Source organism: Ahaetulla prasina, chromosome 2 (genome assembly GCF_028640845.1).
Source record: "Ahaetulla prasina isolate Xishuangbanna chromosome 2, ASM2864084v1, whole genome shotgun sequence".
Taxonomy (NCBI): Eukaryota; Metazoa; Chordata; class Lepidosauria; order Squamata; family Colubridae; genus Ahaetulla; species Ahaetulla prasina.
In genome coordinates this window covers 280,031,850-280,053,372 of record NC_080540.1, presented here as the reverse complement: position 1 = coordinate 280,053,372, position 21,523 = coordinate 280,031,850, and the positions used below count along the sequence as shown (strand labels likewise).

The 21,523-nt window shown below is 38.4% G+C and overlaps 2 protein-coding genes across 2 annotated transcripts in view; one reads left to right on the top strand and one right to left on the bottom strand.

Moving 5' to 3' along the window:
• The window catches only part of SPEF2 (sperm flagellar 2), an 82,279-nt gene that overhangs the window by 35,400 nt on the left and 25,356 nt on the right, over window positions 1-21,523 (top strand). Inside the window, exons 11-17 of the mRNA XM_058170139.1 lie at window positions 3,338-3,557; window positions 7,862-7,992; window positions 11,250-11,337; window positions 13,473-13,549; window positions 16,444-16,547; window positions 19,662-19,918; window positions 21,046-21,148. Coding sequence (XP_058026122.1) covers window positions 3,338-3,557; window positions 7,862-7,992; window positions 11,250-11,337; window positions 13,473-13,549; window positions 16,444-16,547; window positions 19,662-19,918; window positions 21,046-21,148 — 980 coding nt within the window. The remainder of the gene's footprint in view (window positions 1-3,337; window positions 3,558-7,861; window positions 7,993-11,249; window positions 11,338-13,472; window positions 13,550-16,443; window positions 16,548-19,661; window positions 19,919-21,045; window positions 21,149-21,523) is intronic.
• PRLR (prolactin receptor) overlaps window positions 1-21,523 on the bottom strand; it is a 262,479-nt gene that overhangs the window by 232,443 nt on the left and 8,513 nt on the right. The window lies entirely within an intron of this gene.

Genomic DNA, 21,523 nt, shown 5'->3' with positions numbered 1-21,523 from the left:
AGACATGATAGCAGTGTTCCAAAATCTCGGGGGTTGCCACAAAGAAGAGGGAGTCAAACTATTCTCCAAAGCACCAGAGGGTAGAACAAGAAGCAATGGAGAGAAGCAACTTAGAACTAAGGAGAAATTTCCTGTCAGTTGGAACAATTAATCAGAGGAACAACTTGCCTGCAGAAGTTGTAAATGCTCCAACACTGGAATTTTTTAAGAAAATGTTGGATAGCCATTTGTCTGAAATGGTATAGGGTTTCCTGCCTGGGCAGGGGGTTGGACTAGAAGACCTCCAAGGTCCCTTCCAACTCTGTTGTTATGTTATGTTACACTAGGAGTTGAATAACTTTGTTTTTTTATCTGTTAGTATATTGTTACATTCACTGAAGAGCTTATGTAAAACTTTGTTTTATTTTAAATAAATGTAAAGGAACTTCTGTGGTGATTGTTCTTAGTATCCTTCAGCAACTTCATTTTTTTAGACTTTAGATTTCCTGACATTATTTATCCATCAATCCCTCCCTCCCTCCATTCATCCAAAGAAACTCTGAGAGGCCATAAAATTGAATTACAAGTACAGTTAATCCTTGATCTACATGCATTCGTTTAGTGACATTCAAAATGGCATTGAGAAAAGCGACTTATGACATGTTGTCACATTTATGACTGTTGCAGCGTCCCCATGGTCATGTGATCAAAATTTGGTTGCTTGGCAACTGGAATGTATTTATCAACTGTAGCATCTTGAGGTCATGTGATCACCATTTGTGACCTTCCTAGCCAAGTCTGACAAACAAAGTCAATGAGTGAAGCCAGATTTGCTTAATGACCATATGATTCACTTAATAACTTTAGTGACTTGTTCAATAACCATGGCAAGATCGTAAAATGGGGCACAACTCATAACTACTGCTCTGCTTAGCTGCGGAAATGTTGGGCTCAATTTTGGCCATAAGTCGAGGACTATCTGTAGTCTTTGTTTAGGAATTGAATGTTTAGGAACTATTCAAGTACAATCGTGATGAAAAATTAACTTGGCAACCACTCCTTGGATTTAGGACCTTTTTAAGTCTGCAAAACATAGAAAAGCTATAATAAAATTATGTTTCACTTAGCAACTGCTTTACTTTACAACCAAGTAGCAGGTCCCAATTGCGGTATTAACAAGAACCACCTGAAATAAGTAACATGCCTGTAGTTCTGAGTTACCTGTATGCACTCTTTCTTAGAGACTTTTTTTTAACCCGCTATGTATGTTCTTTTTTTCTTCTTCCTGGTCTTCACTAAGCTGAAGCCAGCTTTCACTCTTTCTCTCCACATTTTAAGATAATTACCTCTGACATGTCCAAACAATAGCAGAAGGAATTACAAATATTCTGTATTCTTAAGGTTAATAGAAGTTAATAGACTCTTCTCCCTCCTTTTTAAAAATTTCCAGAGGTGGTTTGTCAAAGTATAAACAACAAAGAGACTTAGGTATCTCAAAGACAAACTGATTAAGGTATAAATTTGTATTGATTACTGCTCAATATCAGATTAATTATTTGTCCTGCTTTGGCAAGAATGATTGGTGTATTCCACTTTTGGCTCATTTAACATCTGGTTACACCATGTTTAGTGCCTGGATTTGTATTCATGTGTTGGAGTTTTATAGAAAATAAGGAAGATATCTTTGATAAACATATACTGGTGCTGTTGCCAAGGCAAAAGAGGTTTGCATATCTCCATCGAGGCTGTCTTCTTTACTCTCCACAATTCTTTCCATCTTCTGTTTCTTTACTTGCCACATGTCTTCAGAAATTAGGTCTGGCAAGTCCCCTGGCCAGAGATTTTAAAAAGCACAGGGGATTTTGGAGCAAGAGAAAACCTGTTTTGTCAAAAAGTTTCAATTATGCTGGCAGAGTAAATATAGTCTGCAAACCATTATTTTTCTCAACATCCATGTTCAGGGAAAATCTGACAATGCAGGTTGCAAAATATCTTAGGGTTGTTTTGTTTTGTTTTTTGTAATATCATTTCTCAAAACACAGTCTTTGGCTCAGAAAGCTATTTTCCTTTGCTAATGAAATTGAAATATTAATGGGGATTTTGTTTTGTTTGGGAAAAACATAATTCATTTTCATTGTTTAATGCAACTGAGTACAAATATTTCATGCTTTGAGATTTTGAATGAAAATGCCTGGGCATATATCTAGTACCCGAGCCATTGAACAGAGTTCTGCTTGTTGAATACTGCCATTCATAAAGAAAGAAAGAAAAGTGAATTTCAACAGTTCCCTTTTCTGCTGCAAAACAAGAGTGAGAATCCAGGGAAATTGCGTCTTTCTTTGTTCTTCCTCTGATTTCAAGCCTATTCATAAAATGTTCATATTAACAATATAAACCAATCCTAGTAAATTGAGATCCAAGTTAATAGCTAAGAGAAGAACAAATTATGCCATCTTTGAAGTTCAGAAGCAAAAATAAATTAAAGTTTAAACAAAAGAAAAATCAAGCTTTCTATTGGGAAGAAGGAAAAGGTGTTCATGTCTCCAACTGATACTAATGACAAATCACATGGACCTTTATTATTAATAGTAGTAAGAACAACCTTCAATGTGGTTTGTTTTCAAGTGGTTTATTTATGGCAGCCTTTCTTAATCTCAAAACTTCTGTATGTGGTGAACTGCAGCTTCTTTAATTTTCAGTCAGAATGGTCAGCACAACTGGAAAACATGAGTTTGGGAAGTGTTGACCACATTATAATACACCTATAGTACCACTGAAGTCAAAAGCAAATTTGCTAATGATAACAGCAGGAAGAAAGTCAGGCAATTTAATTTATGTCATTAAGATAGAATTCCTAGTGAGACCTAAGTTATTGGGGTTTAAGTGAGCAGGTGAAATTTATTACACGAGCAAAGCCTGTTAATTTTCTTGTTAGTGATTTAAAAAAATTAAGCCATGGACACACGTTTTGCACATAGTATACACAATACAGTGGCTCATGACCTTCCTTCGAGCTTCTTATAATTGAAACCCAACAGGTGTTGTTTGGACATAATTTTCAGAATTACCAGTCTACACAGCCTTTGGAATTATGGGAGTAGCAGTCTGGATAACTTGATATCTGGACAATGCCAGGTTGGAGAATTTCCATTTTTGTTAATGGCTGTAAGCCTTATGAATCTTGCATGAAATAACTTGCTGCACCATTTTCGTTTGTACAGATAATATCTTATACAGCTCAATGGAATTTACTGTTAAATAAGCACCCCTGGGATTGTGTTTCAATGTGGTTCCTTTTTCCAGCAGCCTGGATGGATGCAAAACGTTCCATTTTATTTTGTGATTTCTCTTACTACAGGCTATGGTTGAGGAGTGGTACCCTCCTGAAGAGATCAGAGTAAATAAACCACCTCCTGATAATGTAATATTGGGTCATGTGATTCACAGATTGATGGAACTTGTATATCCCCCAGAACTGGAACCACCACCGTCTATATTTTCTCCATTTCCTTTGAAAGGTTGCATTTTGGGAAAGCTCTATAGTGGAAAAACCACCTGCTTAAACTTCTTGGGAAAAGGTAGGGTGGATTTCTATTTTCCCCTTTGATATCTTCGTGTTCTGTGGGACAGAAGGCCTCCCCCCTCCTCTGAGTAATGTGTTTCATCAAGACAGTTTATGGGGGACTACATGCCCATTGTCGAGGAGATCAAAACTGAAGGTGGGAGGACTCCATTCTCACAGTTGACACCCACTTTTTCAGACACGTTCCCCCCTTTTCTTTCTTTCCCAGTATCATTTTTTCCTATCCCTGCAGGCTCATCATATTGCGGACAGCATTTGAAATGTACTAGGGATAAAGGGCAATGTGATGGTGATTAGAATGTAGCTGTTAAAAGAGAAAATTTAAAAAGAAAACAGCTTTATCAAAGCAATGGGTTGCCAATTGAATTTGACAGTGCTATTGAGAGTGTATGGGTTAAAAGTAAATGGTGAAATGAATTAAAAAACTACAGGACTTGCCTGAATAGAGCAGGTGATGCTTTTCAAAAACAGATTACAGATATTTCCAAGAATTGTGAAATGCTAATGTTGATGGGGGGATTGTTCAATATCTTAACACATGTACAGACAAAGTCTGCTAAATATGATCCTTCCAGGAAATTCAGGACGTATGATGTTTGTTATTTTCTCCTTCAAAGAAAGAAGCACAAGGTGACCTTCTGCCCTTAACCTGGTACTACCATTAGAGAAGAGTACAGGTAGTCTTTGACTTACAACAGTTCATTTAGTGACCGTTCAGAGTTACAGCGGCACTGAAAAAAGTGACTTATGATAGTTTTTCACATAAACGTTGCAGCATCCCCTTGGTCACATGATCAAAATTCACATGCTTGGCAAGTGGTTCATATTTATGACAGTTGCAGTGTCCCAGGGACATGTGATCAGCTTTTGCAACCTTCTGACTAGCAAAGTCAGCAGGGAATCCAGATTCACTTAACAACCATGTTATTAACAAATGCAACGATTCACTTAACAACTGTGACAAGAAAAGTCGTAAAATGGGGCAAACTCATTTAATAATATTTCACTTATAGCAACATAGTTTTTGGGCTCAATTGTGATCATAACTTGAGGACTACTTGTAATTAAAAAAGCACAGTTCACTGCAACACTGGGGAATGCAACCATGCAATGCTCCATGTAATGATTTCAAGGGAAGCTAACAGTGATTAATTGGTTTTAATTATATTTGTAATGTGCTTAATAGTAAGATGCTGAGCTTGTCAATCGAAAGGTCGGCAATTCAGCGGTTCAAATCCCTAGTGCCACGTAACGGGGTGAGCTCCCGTTACTTGTCCCAGCTTCTGCCAACCTAGCAGTTCGAAAGCACATAAAAAATGCAAGTAGAAAAATAGGGACCACCTTTGGTGGGAAGGTAACAGCGTTCCATGCACCTTTGGCATTGAGTCATTCCGGCTACATGACCACGGAGACGTCTTCTGACAGCGCTGGTTCTTCAGCTTTGAAACGGAGATGAGCACCACCCCCTAGAGTCAGAAATGACTAGCACGTATGTGCGAGGGGAACCTTTACCTTTACCTTTTTATTGTACACTACCCAGAGTCATTTTGTGAGAGATGGGTGGCCATATATATCTAATAAATAAATAAATAAAAATTGGTGATCTGCCTTAGATTTAAACCTTAAATTTTAATAAAAAGCTATAATAAGTAGAGACCATGGGAGGAAAAGAAAAGAAAAAATAAACAGTACGCCATCTAATGAATGATGATGGCAAAATGCTCAAAGCAATAAGGGAAAGACAGCTGCTTAACTCTTAACTTTGGCTCAGTTATAACAAAACAAGAGTTGGAAGGGACCTTGGAGGTCTTCTAATCCAATCCCTGCCCAAGCAGGAAACCCTAAACCATTTCAGGCAAGTGGCTGTGATCAGTAAAATAAAAGAGCAGGATTGAAACTTGAGGTTCATAGAAACATGATCATGGAATATGTCTTGACTTTGGATGAGTTTAAGTCTCCAGATTCTAGGCCATGGGTCAGCAACCTGTGGCTCTGGAGCCTCATGTGGCTCTTTCACCCCTTTGCTGCGGCTCCCTGTCACTCAAAATATGAGTCACAACCGCCAATGTGCTACACCTGCCAGCACACGAGTTATTGAGCTTTTCAACTCCCGGCAGGCCAACCATGGATAAATCCAAGAAAAGAAAAAAGCTTCAGAAGAAAACAGAACGTTTAATTCAACTACATATGCTAGTTTTGTGGCCGCTCAAGAACTAGTCAGACACGGCAAGGGTTCTGTGGCTCCCGGTGTTTTCTTTTCTGTGGGAAATGGGTCCAAACGGCTCTTTGAGTGTTTAAGGTTGGAGACCCCTGTTCTAGGGAATTGGTGGAGTGGCGGAACCTTTATATTGTTCCTTTAGGAAATCTTTGGAAAACTGACAAAATGCCACTTGACAGGAGGAGGGCAAATTTCCTTTCTTCAGAAAGAGGAGAAAGTAGATACAGATAATTAGAGACCCATCAAATTTACCTAGATATCAAGGAAGAATCTAATGCAGATCATGTTGATTTTTATACACCAAGAAAAACAGTTGTACGTTTCTGTGATTGGTGTCACACTCGGTTTTGAAAAGGCTCTGGGGAGCACAGCAAGCAAAATAGAATTCTAAAAAATCAAACCCAAACATTCAATAACAATCAACATCCTAGCTATTAACTCACCAAGGAAAATAATCGTAGCAGCAACTATATACTGCAGGGAAGGACATATCCTGGATCACCTTATTGGTGAGGGGAATAGCTTATAGATTCAATAAATCAATGTACATGGGGACATAGCTAACTCAAAAATTATATATGAAGAGTGTTCATCAAGAGTTCCCCATCAAATTGGAGGAAGTCTCAAATAGTCTACAAGGTTCAATCCTGGGCAATACATTCCTCACCTCTGTCTAATAACTTAGATGAAGATATGGAAGGAATCTTTATCAAAGAGCTTATTCTCCAAAAGAAACAAAATTCAAACAATATTTATTAGATTAGACAAATGGCTGAGGATAAAAACGCAGTTTAAAAGAAACAGGTACAGTGTTAAGAAACCAGCGATATCTTACAGGCTTGCATATGAGAGAGTGTGGGTAATGTATATGTATACCGTATACTTGTTCACACAAACACACATACAATTCTGTATGTGTGTCTGTGTGAACAAGTATACGGTATACATATACATATTTGTTCATATTTGTTAAAAACATCTAGATATAGAAGCTGTTAGCAGAATTAGCAATGTAATATTGCTACAAAAATGCCAAAAAAGGCTGCACCAGAAGAATTTATAAATGGTTCAGGGAAGGGTTAAAATCAGCAATGCAATGCATATTGAAAAGGGACAGAACCTTCATTGCTATGTATTAACTATCATTTTGGGGTTTTGACACCCATCTTGGATGTCATTGAATAGACAGGAAGTAATTGTTTTACTTTATTTGAGCTTGTTAATCTAAGACCTGCTGTTTATAGTTCCAGTTTGTAGGATACAGAGCACTAGATTTAAGCTAAAGAAGATGGGTTCTGATTTAATGTTATATAAAAAAAGCAAGAAACAGTTTAACAATGAAATCGGTAGTGCAGATAACCAGAAATTAATTATGTGCTGAGAATATTTCAACCCTAGTCTGGGCAGGGGGATTGGATTTGATGACCTAAATGACCCCTTGCCCCTCAAGACTGCAATCGTACTAAATCATGCCGATGACTATTTGTGACTTCTTAGGTACTATCCTGTTTAGAAAACAGTACTGTCAATTAAACATAACAAAAGCTAGCAGAACAAACAATCTCAGTATTTATTTATATATATATTCCAATGAAGTTCCATACATTTGAGGGTATTTTAAAATGGCATTAGCAAACAATTGGATGGATCAGTGAAGTCACTCTGAAAGGAGATGGTTTAACCTTGCCCAGCCAACTAACTTTGAATGTGTCTTCAAATCCCTAAATTTTAGGAGGAAAGGATCCATATTAAGCTCCTTATATCATGCGCCATAAGCATTTTGATCCTGGGGTTTTCCCAAATCCACAAAGTGTTTTTTTTTCTTATCTATTTCATGGCTCTTTGTGGCAAAGCCAGGAAGTATGGATCCCAGGGCATAAGTGATGTCCTTCATCAATCTTCATGGTTTCCAGAAAGACTTGGTTCTACAAAGAGCAGATGTGAACATTTTCTAAGAATATATTTCTGTAATTTTCATAAAGATACATAGAAAAGCATTCCTCTGACCCCATTTCCCTATGATTTCTTTTTATGATGGCATAAAATATAAGCCCATTACAACCTGGTTGTCTCTGTGTCAGTTTTTAATATCCAGGTCCTATCTCTGGATGCATTGATTGCAGAGGCAATTAAAGCCTTCCATGAAAATGAAATTGCAATTGAAACCCTATTTCCAGTCAAAATGAAAGACTCTTCCTTGAATCAAATACATGTAAGTAAAACCTGGCATGGAATGGTAAACTGAAATTGTGCTTCCAATGTCTGTTATTTTTGACCAGACCAAATAGACTTTATCAATTGATACTAAGGCTGGCCTAAAATTAAAAAATCCATTTATGTCCTTCCTCATCCAAATACTTCCATAAACTGTTGATTGGGGGAAGGCCTCTATTAATTTGTACATGTGCTGCCATAATTTTCAGTAAAGTTTGCAGAGGAGAATTTCACAGATTAAATCTCTCTTTTCTAATGTACCTTGTAAGGATAACTATTTTAATTCCACTACCTAAAGCAGCTTTTTTGTTTTAGTTGGTATTCATATATTGAAAATAGTCTTTTTCTAATGATTCAATGACAAGATGAATGTCTGGTTATTTGAATTATCCAGGTTTAGGGATATTACTCTTAAGGCCCACTTCAGGAATGGGGTGTAACTGGAACTGTTTCTTGGACTCACAGTTCTTGCTCAAGGAAGTAGATGGCAATTGTGGCCAGAAAGAAATTCACACAAATTCATCTAATGATTTAATACCTGGATTAATAGGCTGTTAGGATAATCACTGATGCTTTGGTCATCTTGTACCTAGACTATTGCAAAGCCCTATACATGGGGCTGCCGCTATACAACTCAAGGTGCTGGTAATCATCCAGTTTGGTCTAGTGGTTAAATCACCAGGCTAGAAAGCAGGAGATTGTGAATTGAGCCAATCACTGTCTCTCTCAGCCTAACTTACCTCACAGGATTGTTGTATGGAAAATAGGAGGACGAAAGTGTGTTAAATATGTTCCCTTGGGTTATTTGTAAAAAATAATAAACAAGTGATGCAAATAAATAAAAACATAAATAAATAAATAAATAAACAAATAAAAATCTTTATAACAGTCATTAATTATATGCCATCAAGTCATTATCTAATCTTAGAGCCTTGTTTGGCTGACAGGTTATTTATCTTCTGTGGTTTCTATCTATCCTGTAGGATCAGACAGAGTCAGCATGCTCTGGGTCTCATCAGTTAAACAGTGTTTCCTGGTGGGACCCAGGAACTATGTTTTGTCTGTTATATGTAGCTCCTGACCAATGAAACTGCCTTCCCTCAGATATCCATATGTGCTCCACCCTCCCCTTATTTAAATGACAAAACCTGGTTCTTCCCCTAGGCCTTGTGCTAGAGTGGGTGGGGAGACTCCTTGTGTGATGAATGGTCAGTTACACCTTGTGTGATTTTTTTCTGGACATTTTCTCTTTTGTACTGTTTTGTTTTTATTTATTTGTCATATTTAAGAGCTGCCCATCTCTCACGCAAAGGGGTGATAACAATACAATAAAATATCAAAAGCATAAAAACTGTGTAAAATTTAAAAGAGACAGGAAATATTTTTTTAAAATGATTAAAATAGCAATAGCACTTAAGCTTATATATTGCTTCACAGTGCTTTTACAGCCCTCTCTAAGCGGTTTACAGAGTCAACCTCTTGCACCCAACAATCTGAGTTCTCATTTTACCCACCTTGGAAGGATGGAAGGCTGAGTAAACCTTGAGCCGGTGAGATTTGAACTGCCAAACTGCAGCTAGCAGTCAGCTGAAGTAGCCTGCAGTTCTGCACTCTAACCACTGCGCCACCTCGGTGGGTGGCGAGAACTTTCAGGTTGTCAACCATTTCCATGGCTGCATGCCCATCTCTCCATACCAAGCAAGGGCATAGAGCATGTTTCTGTGCCTTTATGGAAGGCCAAAGATAGAGGCCCGCCTCACAGAGGCAGGAGGGGGAACAACATCAGAGAAGGCTTTCTTCCTGGACTCTTGCCAGTCAGAATTCTTTGGCTGACAGGATCTGCAGTATACCTCCCTGCTGACTGGGTGGGACGGGCTGATGTAATGGGATAAAGACGGTTCTGTAGCATTAAATCACCATGCCATATAGGGATTTAAAGGTCATAAACAGCACCTTGAATTGGATCTGGAAGCAGACCTGCACCCAATGCAGCTCACACAGTAGAGGTGTTAGGTGCACCATTCGTTGGGCTCCCAATTTTTGTCACGAGGCCACATTTTGTACTAGTTGAAGGTTCTGGATACTTTTCAAGAGTAGAGCACATTGCAATAGTCCAGATGGGAGATGACCAAGGCATGAGTGATCAAGTGAAGAACTTCCCTATCCAGGAAAGGGCATAAATGTTTTAAATCGTTTGCATCAGTGGTGAAATGTAAAATTTGTTACTACTGTGGACGTGGCTTGGTTGTGGTGGGTAATGTGACTGGGTGGGCGTAGCCAACTTTTTTTTTTTTTTACTTTTAAAAGCATTTTTTCTACAACCTCTTCGGCTGAAAAAATGCTTTTAAAAGGCTCTGATGATCCCAGCTGAGTTGCCTGATCGTCAGAGCCTTCAGTAGAAAAAATGCTTTTAAAAGCCCCCGACAATCCCAGCTGAGCCACACGATCATCAGAGGCCTTTTTTTTAGCTTTAAAAGCATTTTTTCAGCAGAAGAAAAAATGCTTTTAAAAGTAAAAAAAAAAACCTCTGATGATCACGCGGCTCAGCTGGGCGGGGGGGGGGCAGGGATTTTTGTTACTGGTTCTCTGAACCACTCGCTGCCATTACTACCGGATCAAGTGATCCAGTCTGAACCGGGAGCATTTCACCCTGGTTTGTATACTATATGCCATCCGTAATCATGAAGGAATCGAGTGGCCTTATAAATTTAATAAACAAACATGTGGCTCACAAGAATATATATACGTGCATTCCATTCCCACTTTGTTTGTGTTTATTTTTTACATCCCCCCCCCACAACTTGTGCGTCCTTGTCCTTTCCTGAATCGAGAGCTGAAGGCATCTGATCAATTGGTTGCATATGGTTAGTTTTCATTGGGAGAAAAAGTAACCCATGACAATACATCATGTGTGAATCCAGTCATTAGGATTTATAAATAACAATTGTTTATCAAATTGACAGAAAGGGGGCGGGGATAAATCCAATACACTAATAAATAAATTATACTCGCCCAACAAACTAAGCTTAACCAGCTATTGCTCAGTCCAAAGTAGGAACCCAGCTATTGTCTCAATACTACCTCATATCAAAAAGTGTTAACAATGTTCTTTCACTGGATTCTTGTTGAGTTCTTAAAGTATTATATACTTATTCAGTGTTGATAATTTACAAAACTGTCTTCCAAAATTTACCAGTGTTTTACAAAGAGAAAAAAGAAATGGCTAATGATTTCTTTGCTTGTTTATTTGAAAAGGTTCTAAAAGAGGCTTCTAAGGCTTCATTGGTAGTATTGAAAACTTATGAGTCAGCAGAACAGGACATAACAATTGAGGAGCCCAAAGGTAAATCCATAAATAAAAATCTGATGTTGGAATTCATCCACACCAGGCTTAAAATGAGATGGCCAAAACACAAAGCTCTTACTTTGCCAAAACTGCCACATGAGGGTTGCAAAAGTCCAGGTTACCCCTGGAGGGTACCATAGAGTTCCAGAACATTATAATTTGTTACCACCACATATGGTTGCAGATACAGCCCAGCTACAGTAGCCCAGGTTTGCAGCAGTATTTCATTTTTTCATTCATTGTGTCTAGCCCTTCTCCTTACAAGAGGATTCATGAACAATTTATATAGATTTGTAAGTTTTTGCAACAGTTCTGTTACTATAAAGCTGCCACCTATATCCCTTTGTAAAACTTTGACATTAATACAAAGTCTTATCTCAGAAAATTTCAACAAGTTTGGCAAAATGCTTGCCCAATGATTCTTACCATCAAAGTCCTTTACAAAACTACAGATTATAAGTTTCAGGACCAGAATTTTGCACATGATGTGTGTGGAGATGGTATAATTAAACATGGCGAATGTCTCATGGTATGAAAGTTGGTTGCTTCCAAACTACTTATTCACATTGTCTCTGCATTGAAAGAAAATGTTTTTAAAGTTTAAAATTAAATTGATTTGTTTTTCCATTTTGGCACATATTTTAATTTAGCTCATATGCTTCTTCTCTGTTTCTATATTACTAATGTAAACATGCACATTGGTATTAAAAGATGTTGATATGGTTTTGGTTTATTGATTTAGTTTACATGCAGTGATAAGATGTTATTTGTTTTTCTCTCTAATGTTTTTCCTGCAAGTGCAGGATCCAGTTTTTTAAATCAATAAAACATTCATCCATTAGTTGTGACGGGAAATTAATTAAGTCAGGCTGAAAGAGAATGACTGGCCCAAAGTCACCTAATGGGCTTTCATGCCCAAGACAGGGCTAGAACTCTCAGTCTCCTGGTGATTGGCCAAAAAATCAGCCAACCAGCTTTCATGCCTAAGGCAGGACTAGAACTTATATGCTTTCTGGTTTCTAGACCTCTAACCTCTACACCAGTGGTAGTCAACCTGGTCCCTACCACCCACTAGTAGGCGTTCTAGCTTTCTTGATGGGCGGTAGGGATTTTGTTCGATTCTGAAGCACTTTCCTTCTTTTTAATTTAATTGACTTTTTTAAAAAATGTCATAGCATTATTTAAAAATATTTTCATTAGGTTTTCATAAAATTCCCCGTGACAATTTAAATTTCTGAAAATATACTATTTGTATCGCCCACGCATAAGTTTAGTTCACATTACATAAGTGAAACAAAATGGCACTATAGTGTGACCGCAGACAAAAGAGCCTCATCCCAGAATGGCTCGCGCATCTCCCCCCACATAACCCAGCTGTAACAGACAAGCAGAGCTGGTAGCCAGCACCCCCCCCAAACCCAATCCACAATGCGCGAGAGGCATGCGCAGACGACAGTACACAGCGTATTACTGTGGAACCGGTGGGCGGTTAGAAAATTTTACTACTAACAGAGATACAAAAGTGGGCAATAGGTATAAAAAGGTTGACTACCCCTGCTCTATACCACGGGTGTCAAACTCGCAATGTTACGTTACCATCATGTGACATTTCACGATGTTTTTTCCCCTTTGTGGAGCTGGGATGGGCGTGGCCTGCACATGACACCTCCGGCCCATGGGCTGCCAGTTTGACAATCCTGCTCAACACCAAACTGGCTGTCAGTTTGATAAGTTGCTAAATAATTGTCATGATAGTAATGTGGTGGAATGAGAAGAGTTGTAGCTAATTTGAAACCTGCGACCATGATGAAATTCAGGAATCAAATTGAGAAATTTTGGGATTAAACAAGTCTTGGGAGCTAGATACATAGTCAGTAAAAAGAGTAGTGTACAGACAGAATTGAGAAATTCATCAGTAATCCATTCATTTCATTTCTTGTTATACATACGTAAACATTTTTATACACCTTAGTATTAAATGTTATTATGTATCTTTAAAAATGCCATCGTATTGATGATAAACCAGTTTTGAAGATTTGTTTGGCACAAAGAGTAGTAGACCATGCACAAGGAATTAAACATTAATATCCAGATCCTAATTGTTTTGCTTTTTGGTATTTTACTGTTCCTAGAAAGTATTGAGAAAACAAGCTCTGCTGTGATGATTGACCAAATGGAGATAAGTGAGGCTGAGGATGAATTAACCAAAGTATGAACTGGATTTTAACTTCTCTTGTATTTAGATATTAAGGTTGTTTCTGACAAAAGTCTGAAAATTGAAGGTACAAAATAAACAACAATCAACATACAATTAATTTTTTTTGTTCCAGAAAATAGAATAGAAACAATAATTTCCAACTTAGAAAGTTTAGATTTGGAAAGAACGTTTTAACGATATAAGCCACAGACAATTTTATATGTGTGTGGATATTATATACAAATATGCTGGTTTGATTGGATTTGTCGACCAAGCTGAAGAAAACATATTTTATATCTATGCAATTATTCTAGCTTTTTAAACTCTCATTGCAGTTTTTCAATTCAGCTTCAGAAGCTAAACTCAGCACGGCTGGGTCCCTGGAGTCCTTGTATATTTTGAAAAACATATATTTCATTTCTTCAGGTCAGTTTCCCCAATCTGGTTTTCTCCCTGTTTGTTTGGGATTGAAAGTGGGAGGGAGGCCACCAGACTGGGAAAAGTTGTACAGTTTATTAATTGTTCAATTTCATGGGTTGTTTAAAAAATATTTCATTGCTTCAGCATTCAAAATAATTTGAAGCTTCTTATAGGCTGTCCCCAAACAGCAGCACCTAATATCATGTAGCTAACTTTTAGAAAGTAGTTGTTCAAAGCTAGGGGAAGAACATTAATTGATTAGTGCGAGTTGTTTCTTTGAACCTAAATAACTCTTTTAAATATAATTTACGCTTGAACATGATCCATGTATGTTTTTGAAGAGAGTCTGAACTGAGCTGTAAGGGGAGAGCTAGGAGTCAAACCAAAGGGACAAAGTTGGAAAGCAATTGTCAATCAATAAAGACTATAATGGCCAAGGCAAAGCCAGTGCTAAACTGGATGCCCTTGTACGCTTCGCTTGAAGAGAGTTTGATATTTTCTCCACTCCTATCTAACATGTACATGTCGCCCTGAGGTGAGGCATGACCAATATGCTGGTGGAACTCAGTTATATATCTCTGCCCCTCACAAACTACACACTGATGTTGTTGTCCGATCTTGGAGCCTGAGGTCTGTGGATGTCTGGATGGAGAACAATAGATTTCAACTGAATCCTGGCAAGACTAAGTGCCCTTGAGTTTTGGCGTCTTCTAGATCTGGGAGTGTTATTGTTTGCAGCATTTTGTTCCATATGTGTTGTTGTGCAGTCAGGTCTGACTCTTTGTGTGACCATGGACCATAGCACGCCAGACCCCCCTCCCCCCATTCTCCACTGTCTCACTGAGTCTGCCCACTGCATCGATGGCACTATCTAACCATGTCAATATTTGCTATCCCCTTCTCCTTTTGCCATCAGTCTTTCCCAACAGCAGGGTCTTTTCCAATGAATCTGTTCAGTGTATAGAGTCATAGAACTGTGGATTTGGAAGAGAATAGAAAAGTCATCTAGTCAATCCTTTAATGCAGGGGTCTCCAACCTTGGTCGCTTTAAGACTTGTGGACTTCAACTCCCAGAGTCCCTCAGCCAGCTTTGCTGGCTGAGGGACTCTGGGAGTTGAAGTCCACAAGTCTTAAAGGGACCAAGGTTGGAGACCCCTGCTCTAATGTACCAGAAACCAATTAAAACTATTCTTGAGAAGTGACTGTCCAGCATCTTTTTAAAAACCTTTAGAGAGGTAGAGCCCACAGTCCCTGTCTTCTGTAGGGTCTCCTGCTTGGGAGGGGTGGGGGTGGGGTTGGACTAGGTGACCTACAAGGTCCCTTCCAACTCTGTTGTTCTGGTCTGTTCCGTTCCATTCCATTCCATTCCACTCCCTATAGTAGATATTTCTGGTGCTATATAGTACTTACGGTCAAGAATTTTTTTCTTTATATTTAAACAGAAACTGTATGGTTGCAATTCTTACCCTTTATTTCTGATTCCAATTTGTGTGACCATGCAAAATAGTTTCCAACTATCTTTCTATAGCAGGGGTCTCCAACTTTAGTAACTTTAAGGTTTGTGGACTTCAACTCCCAGAGTTCAAAGCAAAACTGGCTGAGGAACTTTAGGAGTTGAAGTCCACAAACCTTAAAGTTACTAAGGTTGGAGACCCCTGTTCTATAGAGTACTGTAAAAGTTTCATTCCTACTGCAAATAGGAAGTGCTTACCAAGTAAGCATCTGACTGACATTGTGACCGCAGCAAAAGGTCAAATCCCCCTTCTTCAACGTCCTAGAATTTGATTCAGTCCTGACTTCCTATTTGAGCTACTAAAGAAAAACCAGCTATTGAAAACATGTTTTAGAATCAAGGTATCATTTAATAATTGACCACGTAGTAAAGATGAATTATCTAGGAAACCACTTATTTCTGCACAGGCCTACTGAGTATTTATCTTAAATATAAGATGCTGTACTGATTACAGCACAATTTGCTGAGATAAAATAGATCGTTGCTGTGGATTGATTTCACCAAAAATTTGAGTTTTCTTTATGCTCCTAGGTCTTGCCTTAGTTTGGCAAAATCCTCTAATTTCTGCTTAATTGTTTTCAAACTATTAGTTTTATTGTTTTTACTCTTTAAAATCTTTTATGTTAATGTATTTATATAATTAAATTTTGGGTAGTTTTTAAAAAGATGATTATAAACTTGTAATAATGTTTAAAAACCTGTAGCAACATTAAATTATTATAAATCAATTATTTTCTTACCATATTAAAATAAGCATTCCGTAACCGGTGATGTCTTTCTGAATGATTTGTTTTTCGGTTTTAATTAGAATTCTTTATCCCATAGTACACATTTCATTTTTAAAAAATCATTTTCATTGTTTTGAGCAGAAGGGTGGGATTTAAGTTTAATAAAGAAATGCACACATGTGGGAAAAGTTTATGTTTTTACTAAATTTGAATATCTTTTTAAATATCTCTCATAAATTCCACAGCTTTCTATTCGTGCTCAGCTTGGTGCAGGAACAGAGTCATTGTTAAAGAAAGGAAAAAACATTCCAGATGAATTACTAGTTGGCATCATGGTGGAAGCTATTAGGTATGAAATAAATGTCTGCTTAACTTTTAATGTAATAGTAGGGTCAGATTTTGTCATTGTTGTTGTTGTTAGTTGCGAAGTCATGTCTGACCCATCGTGACCCCATGTAGAATGTTCCTCCAGGCCTTCCTGTCCTTTACCATCCACTGGAGTCCATTTATGCTCACGCCTACTGCTTCAGTGACTCCATCCAGCCACCTCATTCTCTGCCATCCCATTATTCTTTTGCCCTCAATCTTTCCCAGCATTAGGCTCTTCTCCAGTGAGTCCTTCCTCCTCATTAGGTGGCCAAAGTATCTGAGTTTCATCTTCAGGATCTGGCCTTCTAAAGAGCAGTCAGGGTTGATCTCCTCTAGGACTGACTGGTTTGATCGCCTTGCAGTCCAAGGGACTCGCAGGAGTCTTCTTCAGTACCATAGTTCAAAGGCCTCAATTCTTTGGCGCTCAGCCTTTCTTATGGTCCAACTTTCACAGCCAGACATTGCCACTGGGAAAACCATAGCCTTGACTATACACACTTTTGTTGGCAGGGTGATGTCTCTGATTTTTAGTATACTGTCTAGATTTGCCATTTGCCGTTATGTTTGTTATTGTAATGATCCTTAAATTAATCTAGAAATTGTCTCCCATTAAACAGAATAAGAATAAGAGCTTGTTTACACAGACAGGAAATATTAATCATAACATCAAGTTTATATTCACTGTCTAGCTTTTAGAGCTTTGCGGCTCTGAAATGTCACACAAGGAAAATATATCTGCATCCACATTTCTGCAAGATGAAACAAACAAAACAGTACTTGGTGCAAATAACAAATGATGTACAGGTAGTCCTTACAACTTGCAACGTAATTGAGCCCGGAATTGCCCAATTTTATGTTTTTTTATGGCAGTTGCTAAATGAATGCTGCAGTCCTTAATATTTGCTGGAAAACAAAAGTAAACACCAGAAACTGGCAAACTGCCAAAAATCATAGTCACATGACTATAGGATGCTGCAAGGAACTATAAATGTGAGCTGGTTGCCAAGTATTCAAAATACCATCACGTGATATAACCAGATGATAAACAGCTCTGGGGAGGTTATTGATATTTCAGATTGGTTGCTAAGTAACCAATCATTAAGTGAGGACTACCTGTAATGTTATTTTCCCTATATTTTCATTTTAGTTTGTTTTATTTAGCCTGGACAAACTTGTAAATGGGGACTAATAGATGTTTGTAATATATGGGGGTCACAATCATTAATTTAATTTTAATTTTTTGTGCCTTTGAATCAGTCTTAACTCTTGGCTACTTCCTGGAGGAGCCCTTGCAGTTTTCTTGGCAATATTTTCAGAAATAGCTTGCCTATGCCTGCCTTCTAAAGCTGAGAGAGAGAACATAGAATCATAGGGCTGGAAGGGGCCTTGGAGGTCTTCTAATCCAATTAGAGAGAGACTATTCTTAAATCACCCAGCTGGCTTTAGACCAGTGATGGCTAACCTTTTCCGGGGCGAGTGCCCAAAGTGCACACGTGTGAATGTGTGCACGCCTGAACCCCCAAAATGCAAAGGGTGTGCATCCCCATGCATGCACACTGCCCCCACACATGCACCCTGCGCATGTGCCCCACCCCGATGCATGTGCCCCCACAAGCGTGCACAGCCCCCGCACATGCCACGCCATCATACACACCCCACCCCCATGCATGCACGGCAGAGACCCGAAGACCAATTGGCTGGTGGGAGGCACACGCATATGCGCAGCAGAGCTAAACTGGGATGATGGCTCGCGTGCCCACAGAGAGGGTGTTGTGTGCCACCTCTGGCACACATGCCATAGGTTCGCCATCACAACTTTAGACTATGGCAGGACTAGAATTCATAGTCTCCTAGTTTCTAGGCTGGTGCCTTATGACTACTTCATCAAACTGGCTCTCTTAGTGTTTACACAAGTTAAATGATTTTGATGAGATTGTTAGACGATAATTATCTAGACAAGTTAAATGATTGTGATTATGAAGTCTAAAAAGATTATTTAATGAAGTGTTTTTAATCTTAATTTGCCTGGGGTTTGACTCCCAAAGTCAAATGTAGCTTTTCCAAGAAATATAGATTCCCTAAATACTTGGCCCTGTTCTCCTTTATTTAATGAGGCAGAGATATGTCAGTCTCTACAAGTGCCAAGAATTTTAGAACACTCCAAGTATGAATAATCCTCAGTTTTTTTCTTCTTATGTTATTAGTTTCTGTGTTATTTTTAGAATGCAGTGAACCAATTCCTGTAAGAATTTCATTTTAAAGCAACTCAATATATACTTCCACCAGGGGGCGAATCACAGTAGGATACAATAGACAGTATTTCAGTATTGATATATTTGCCCCAGAGATACCCATCTGCCTTCTTGCTTTTGCATTCCACCAAGTTTAGTGGTATTTGAGACATGAAGGTATTTGATTCAATTGGATGGTCGGTTCCCACCCTTTCTCTCCCTGTTCACTCTGAAGCACACCCCATTCCAACAGCACCATTTAGCTGTTGTTCACCCCATTCCAGTATTGATGGAAAGCCCATTTTGAAAGAATTAGATTTTGTAAATGATAAAGTACCTTGAAGCCGGTGCCCAGGTAATGGAGGGGAGAGGACAGGCCCACCTGTCTTCTACTGGTGACCTCATTATATCACTGTTTAAAGTGAAGAGCACCAGGTTGGGACATAACAAAGCTTCCCAGGAGAAGAAAGAAAATATTAATGTAATGCCAGTTAAGCAAAGGCAGCACTGCCTCAGCTATCATATGGGAGTATTTTGAAGACACAGAAGAAGAAAAATTGTTGGGGGCATTTTTTTGCCTCAGATTGATAAAAGTGAAGGAAAGCTCTTAATTTTAACTCATTTGAAGAGCACCAAACGTGGGAAGGTTGACTGAAGTGAGTTTACTCAGAATGTATCCTTTTGATGATATATCAGAATTCCAAGAAGAAATTTTAGAATAACGTTGTAAATGTAGTAATGGAAGAAGGAACAAATTTCAAAATTTGTTTTACTTAGAGTTTAATAATTTCTTTGAAATATGTTTCATTTTTGGTCTTGATCTCTCTCTGTCAACCCCTCCCTGCCTCCTTTTTTTAATTTAGTCGGTTACAGCCAGAAAGAGGTTGGATCATGGATGGATTTCCAATGACACTCAATCAGGCCAAACTGCTTGAAAAAGCATTGACCGGACGAGATCCAGACCAGACAGAAACTAATATAATAAACTTGAAAAAGCCCACACTGGTTACAGACCCTGCAGCTCCAAAAGAGCCTCCTGTGCATCCACCTGGTCTTGACTTTGCTATTTTGTTAGATGTTACAGACTCCATTGTGATGAATCGGGTAGCAACAGAGAAGGGTAAGTTCAGTATTTAAAGCTTGCAGCAAAGGGCAAAGCTTATTGAGAGATTGACATCAGTACCTATAGTCTTCAATTGATGATGGATAATTAGTACCTGAATTTCCATCACTAAGCAATGTGGCTTTAATGCATAACATCATGTAACCAATCTGCTTAGCAATGGCAGTTTTGGAAATCTCTGGTTACCATTGTTAAGCAAGAACTGTGTTGGTTGCTAAGCAAGGACCTTATGTCGACTGCAAAATCCAATGTCCTGCTGCTTCCTCATTTTTTGTGGGAAGTTTGCAGAGAAGGTTGCAAATTGCAATTATGCGACTGCGGGATTTTACAACCGTTGGAAAGGTGGGCTAGTTGCCAACCACCCAGATCATGATCATGTGATCACCGAAGTGCTGAGCGGTTGCTGTACAAGTGGTATGGAGAAGTACTTGTATTGCACAGTAGTCTGTTGACTCACAAGCATTTTGGTGAAGCTGGGAAGGAGATCAATTTGTCTTCTTTTCTTTTTGCTTCCTTTTTACTTCTACTGATCCTTTGCTTTGATCCTCAGTGACTGTTCCACCTCATCCTGATGGTTCTTTCCACTAAAGCACTTTAGGGAAGAATGATATATCTCTTGGTATTCAAGCACTTTGTAAAGTGCTCATCAAGAAACTGAAACTAGGATGGGGCTTGTTAGAGAGGACCTTGATTTTTATAGACAATCAAAGAAGGAGCCTACACACTTATTACAGCAGTGTATTGTTGTATTTGCTCCCAAAAATAATTTTGCCTCCTATAAGGCATTTGGCAGTTGCAAGTTACAATGTTAATCTATACAGAATAGAAAAAAATCATATCCTAATTTGCAATTTTTATGCAGTTTAAACAATTCTGCATACTATAGAAATACTCCCCAGCACCTAGTTGATTTTCATGTTGTTATCTAGTACAGGTGACCACTACAATGTGAGCTTCTGTATGTCTTTGCCTAAACCCCCAAACAATTCAGTATTGGCACGCCCATCATTAAGGAGATTATAAATATCAGACATTATTTAAAGGATGTGATTTATCTTTGTTTCTTTAAATCATATAGCCATAGAAACATGTTTCAAAAGATTATTCTTTTTTAAATCCAACAGGTAACTCCTATCAAAGAGAACAGAAAACCACTGCTTATATTTCAGAAACAAAAATCCAGCAAAGAGAGGAATTAAAATCGGTGTGGGGCCAGATGCAGCACAGGTTAGTTGCATTTTGGTCTGGGAGAGGCAGCAGGAACTAAAAAGTATAGAAAATGTTACCTAGATGATAACAAAATGCGGGGTTTTCACTATATGCCCATAGAAGAAATAATATGGCTGAATATTGACTTTTTTTTTGAGCCAGCTGATAAATGTGAATAGATAATATCAAAATGCTACATCAGTATCATAATAGCAGAATAACAGAGTTGGAAGGGACCTTGGAGATCTTCTAGTCCAACCCCCTGCTCAGGCAGGAAACCCTATACTATTTCAGACAAATGGTTGTCTAATCTCTTCTTAAAAACTTCCAGTGTTGGAGCATTCACAACTTCTGGAGGAAAGTTGTTCCACTGATTAAATTGTTTTAACTGTC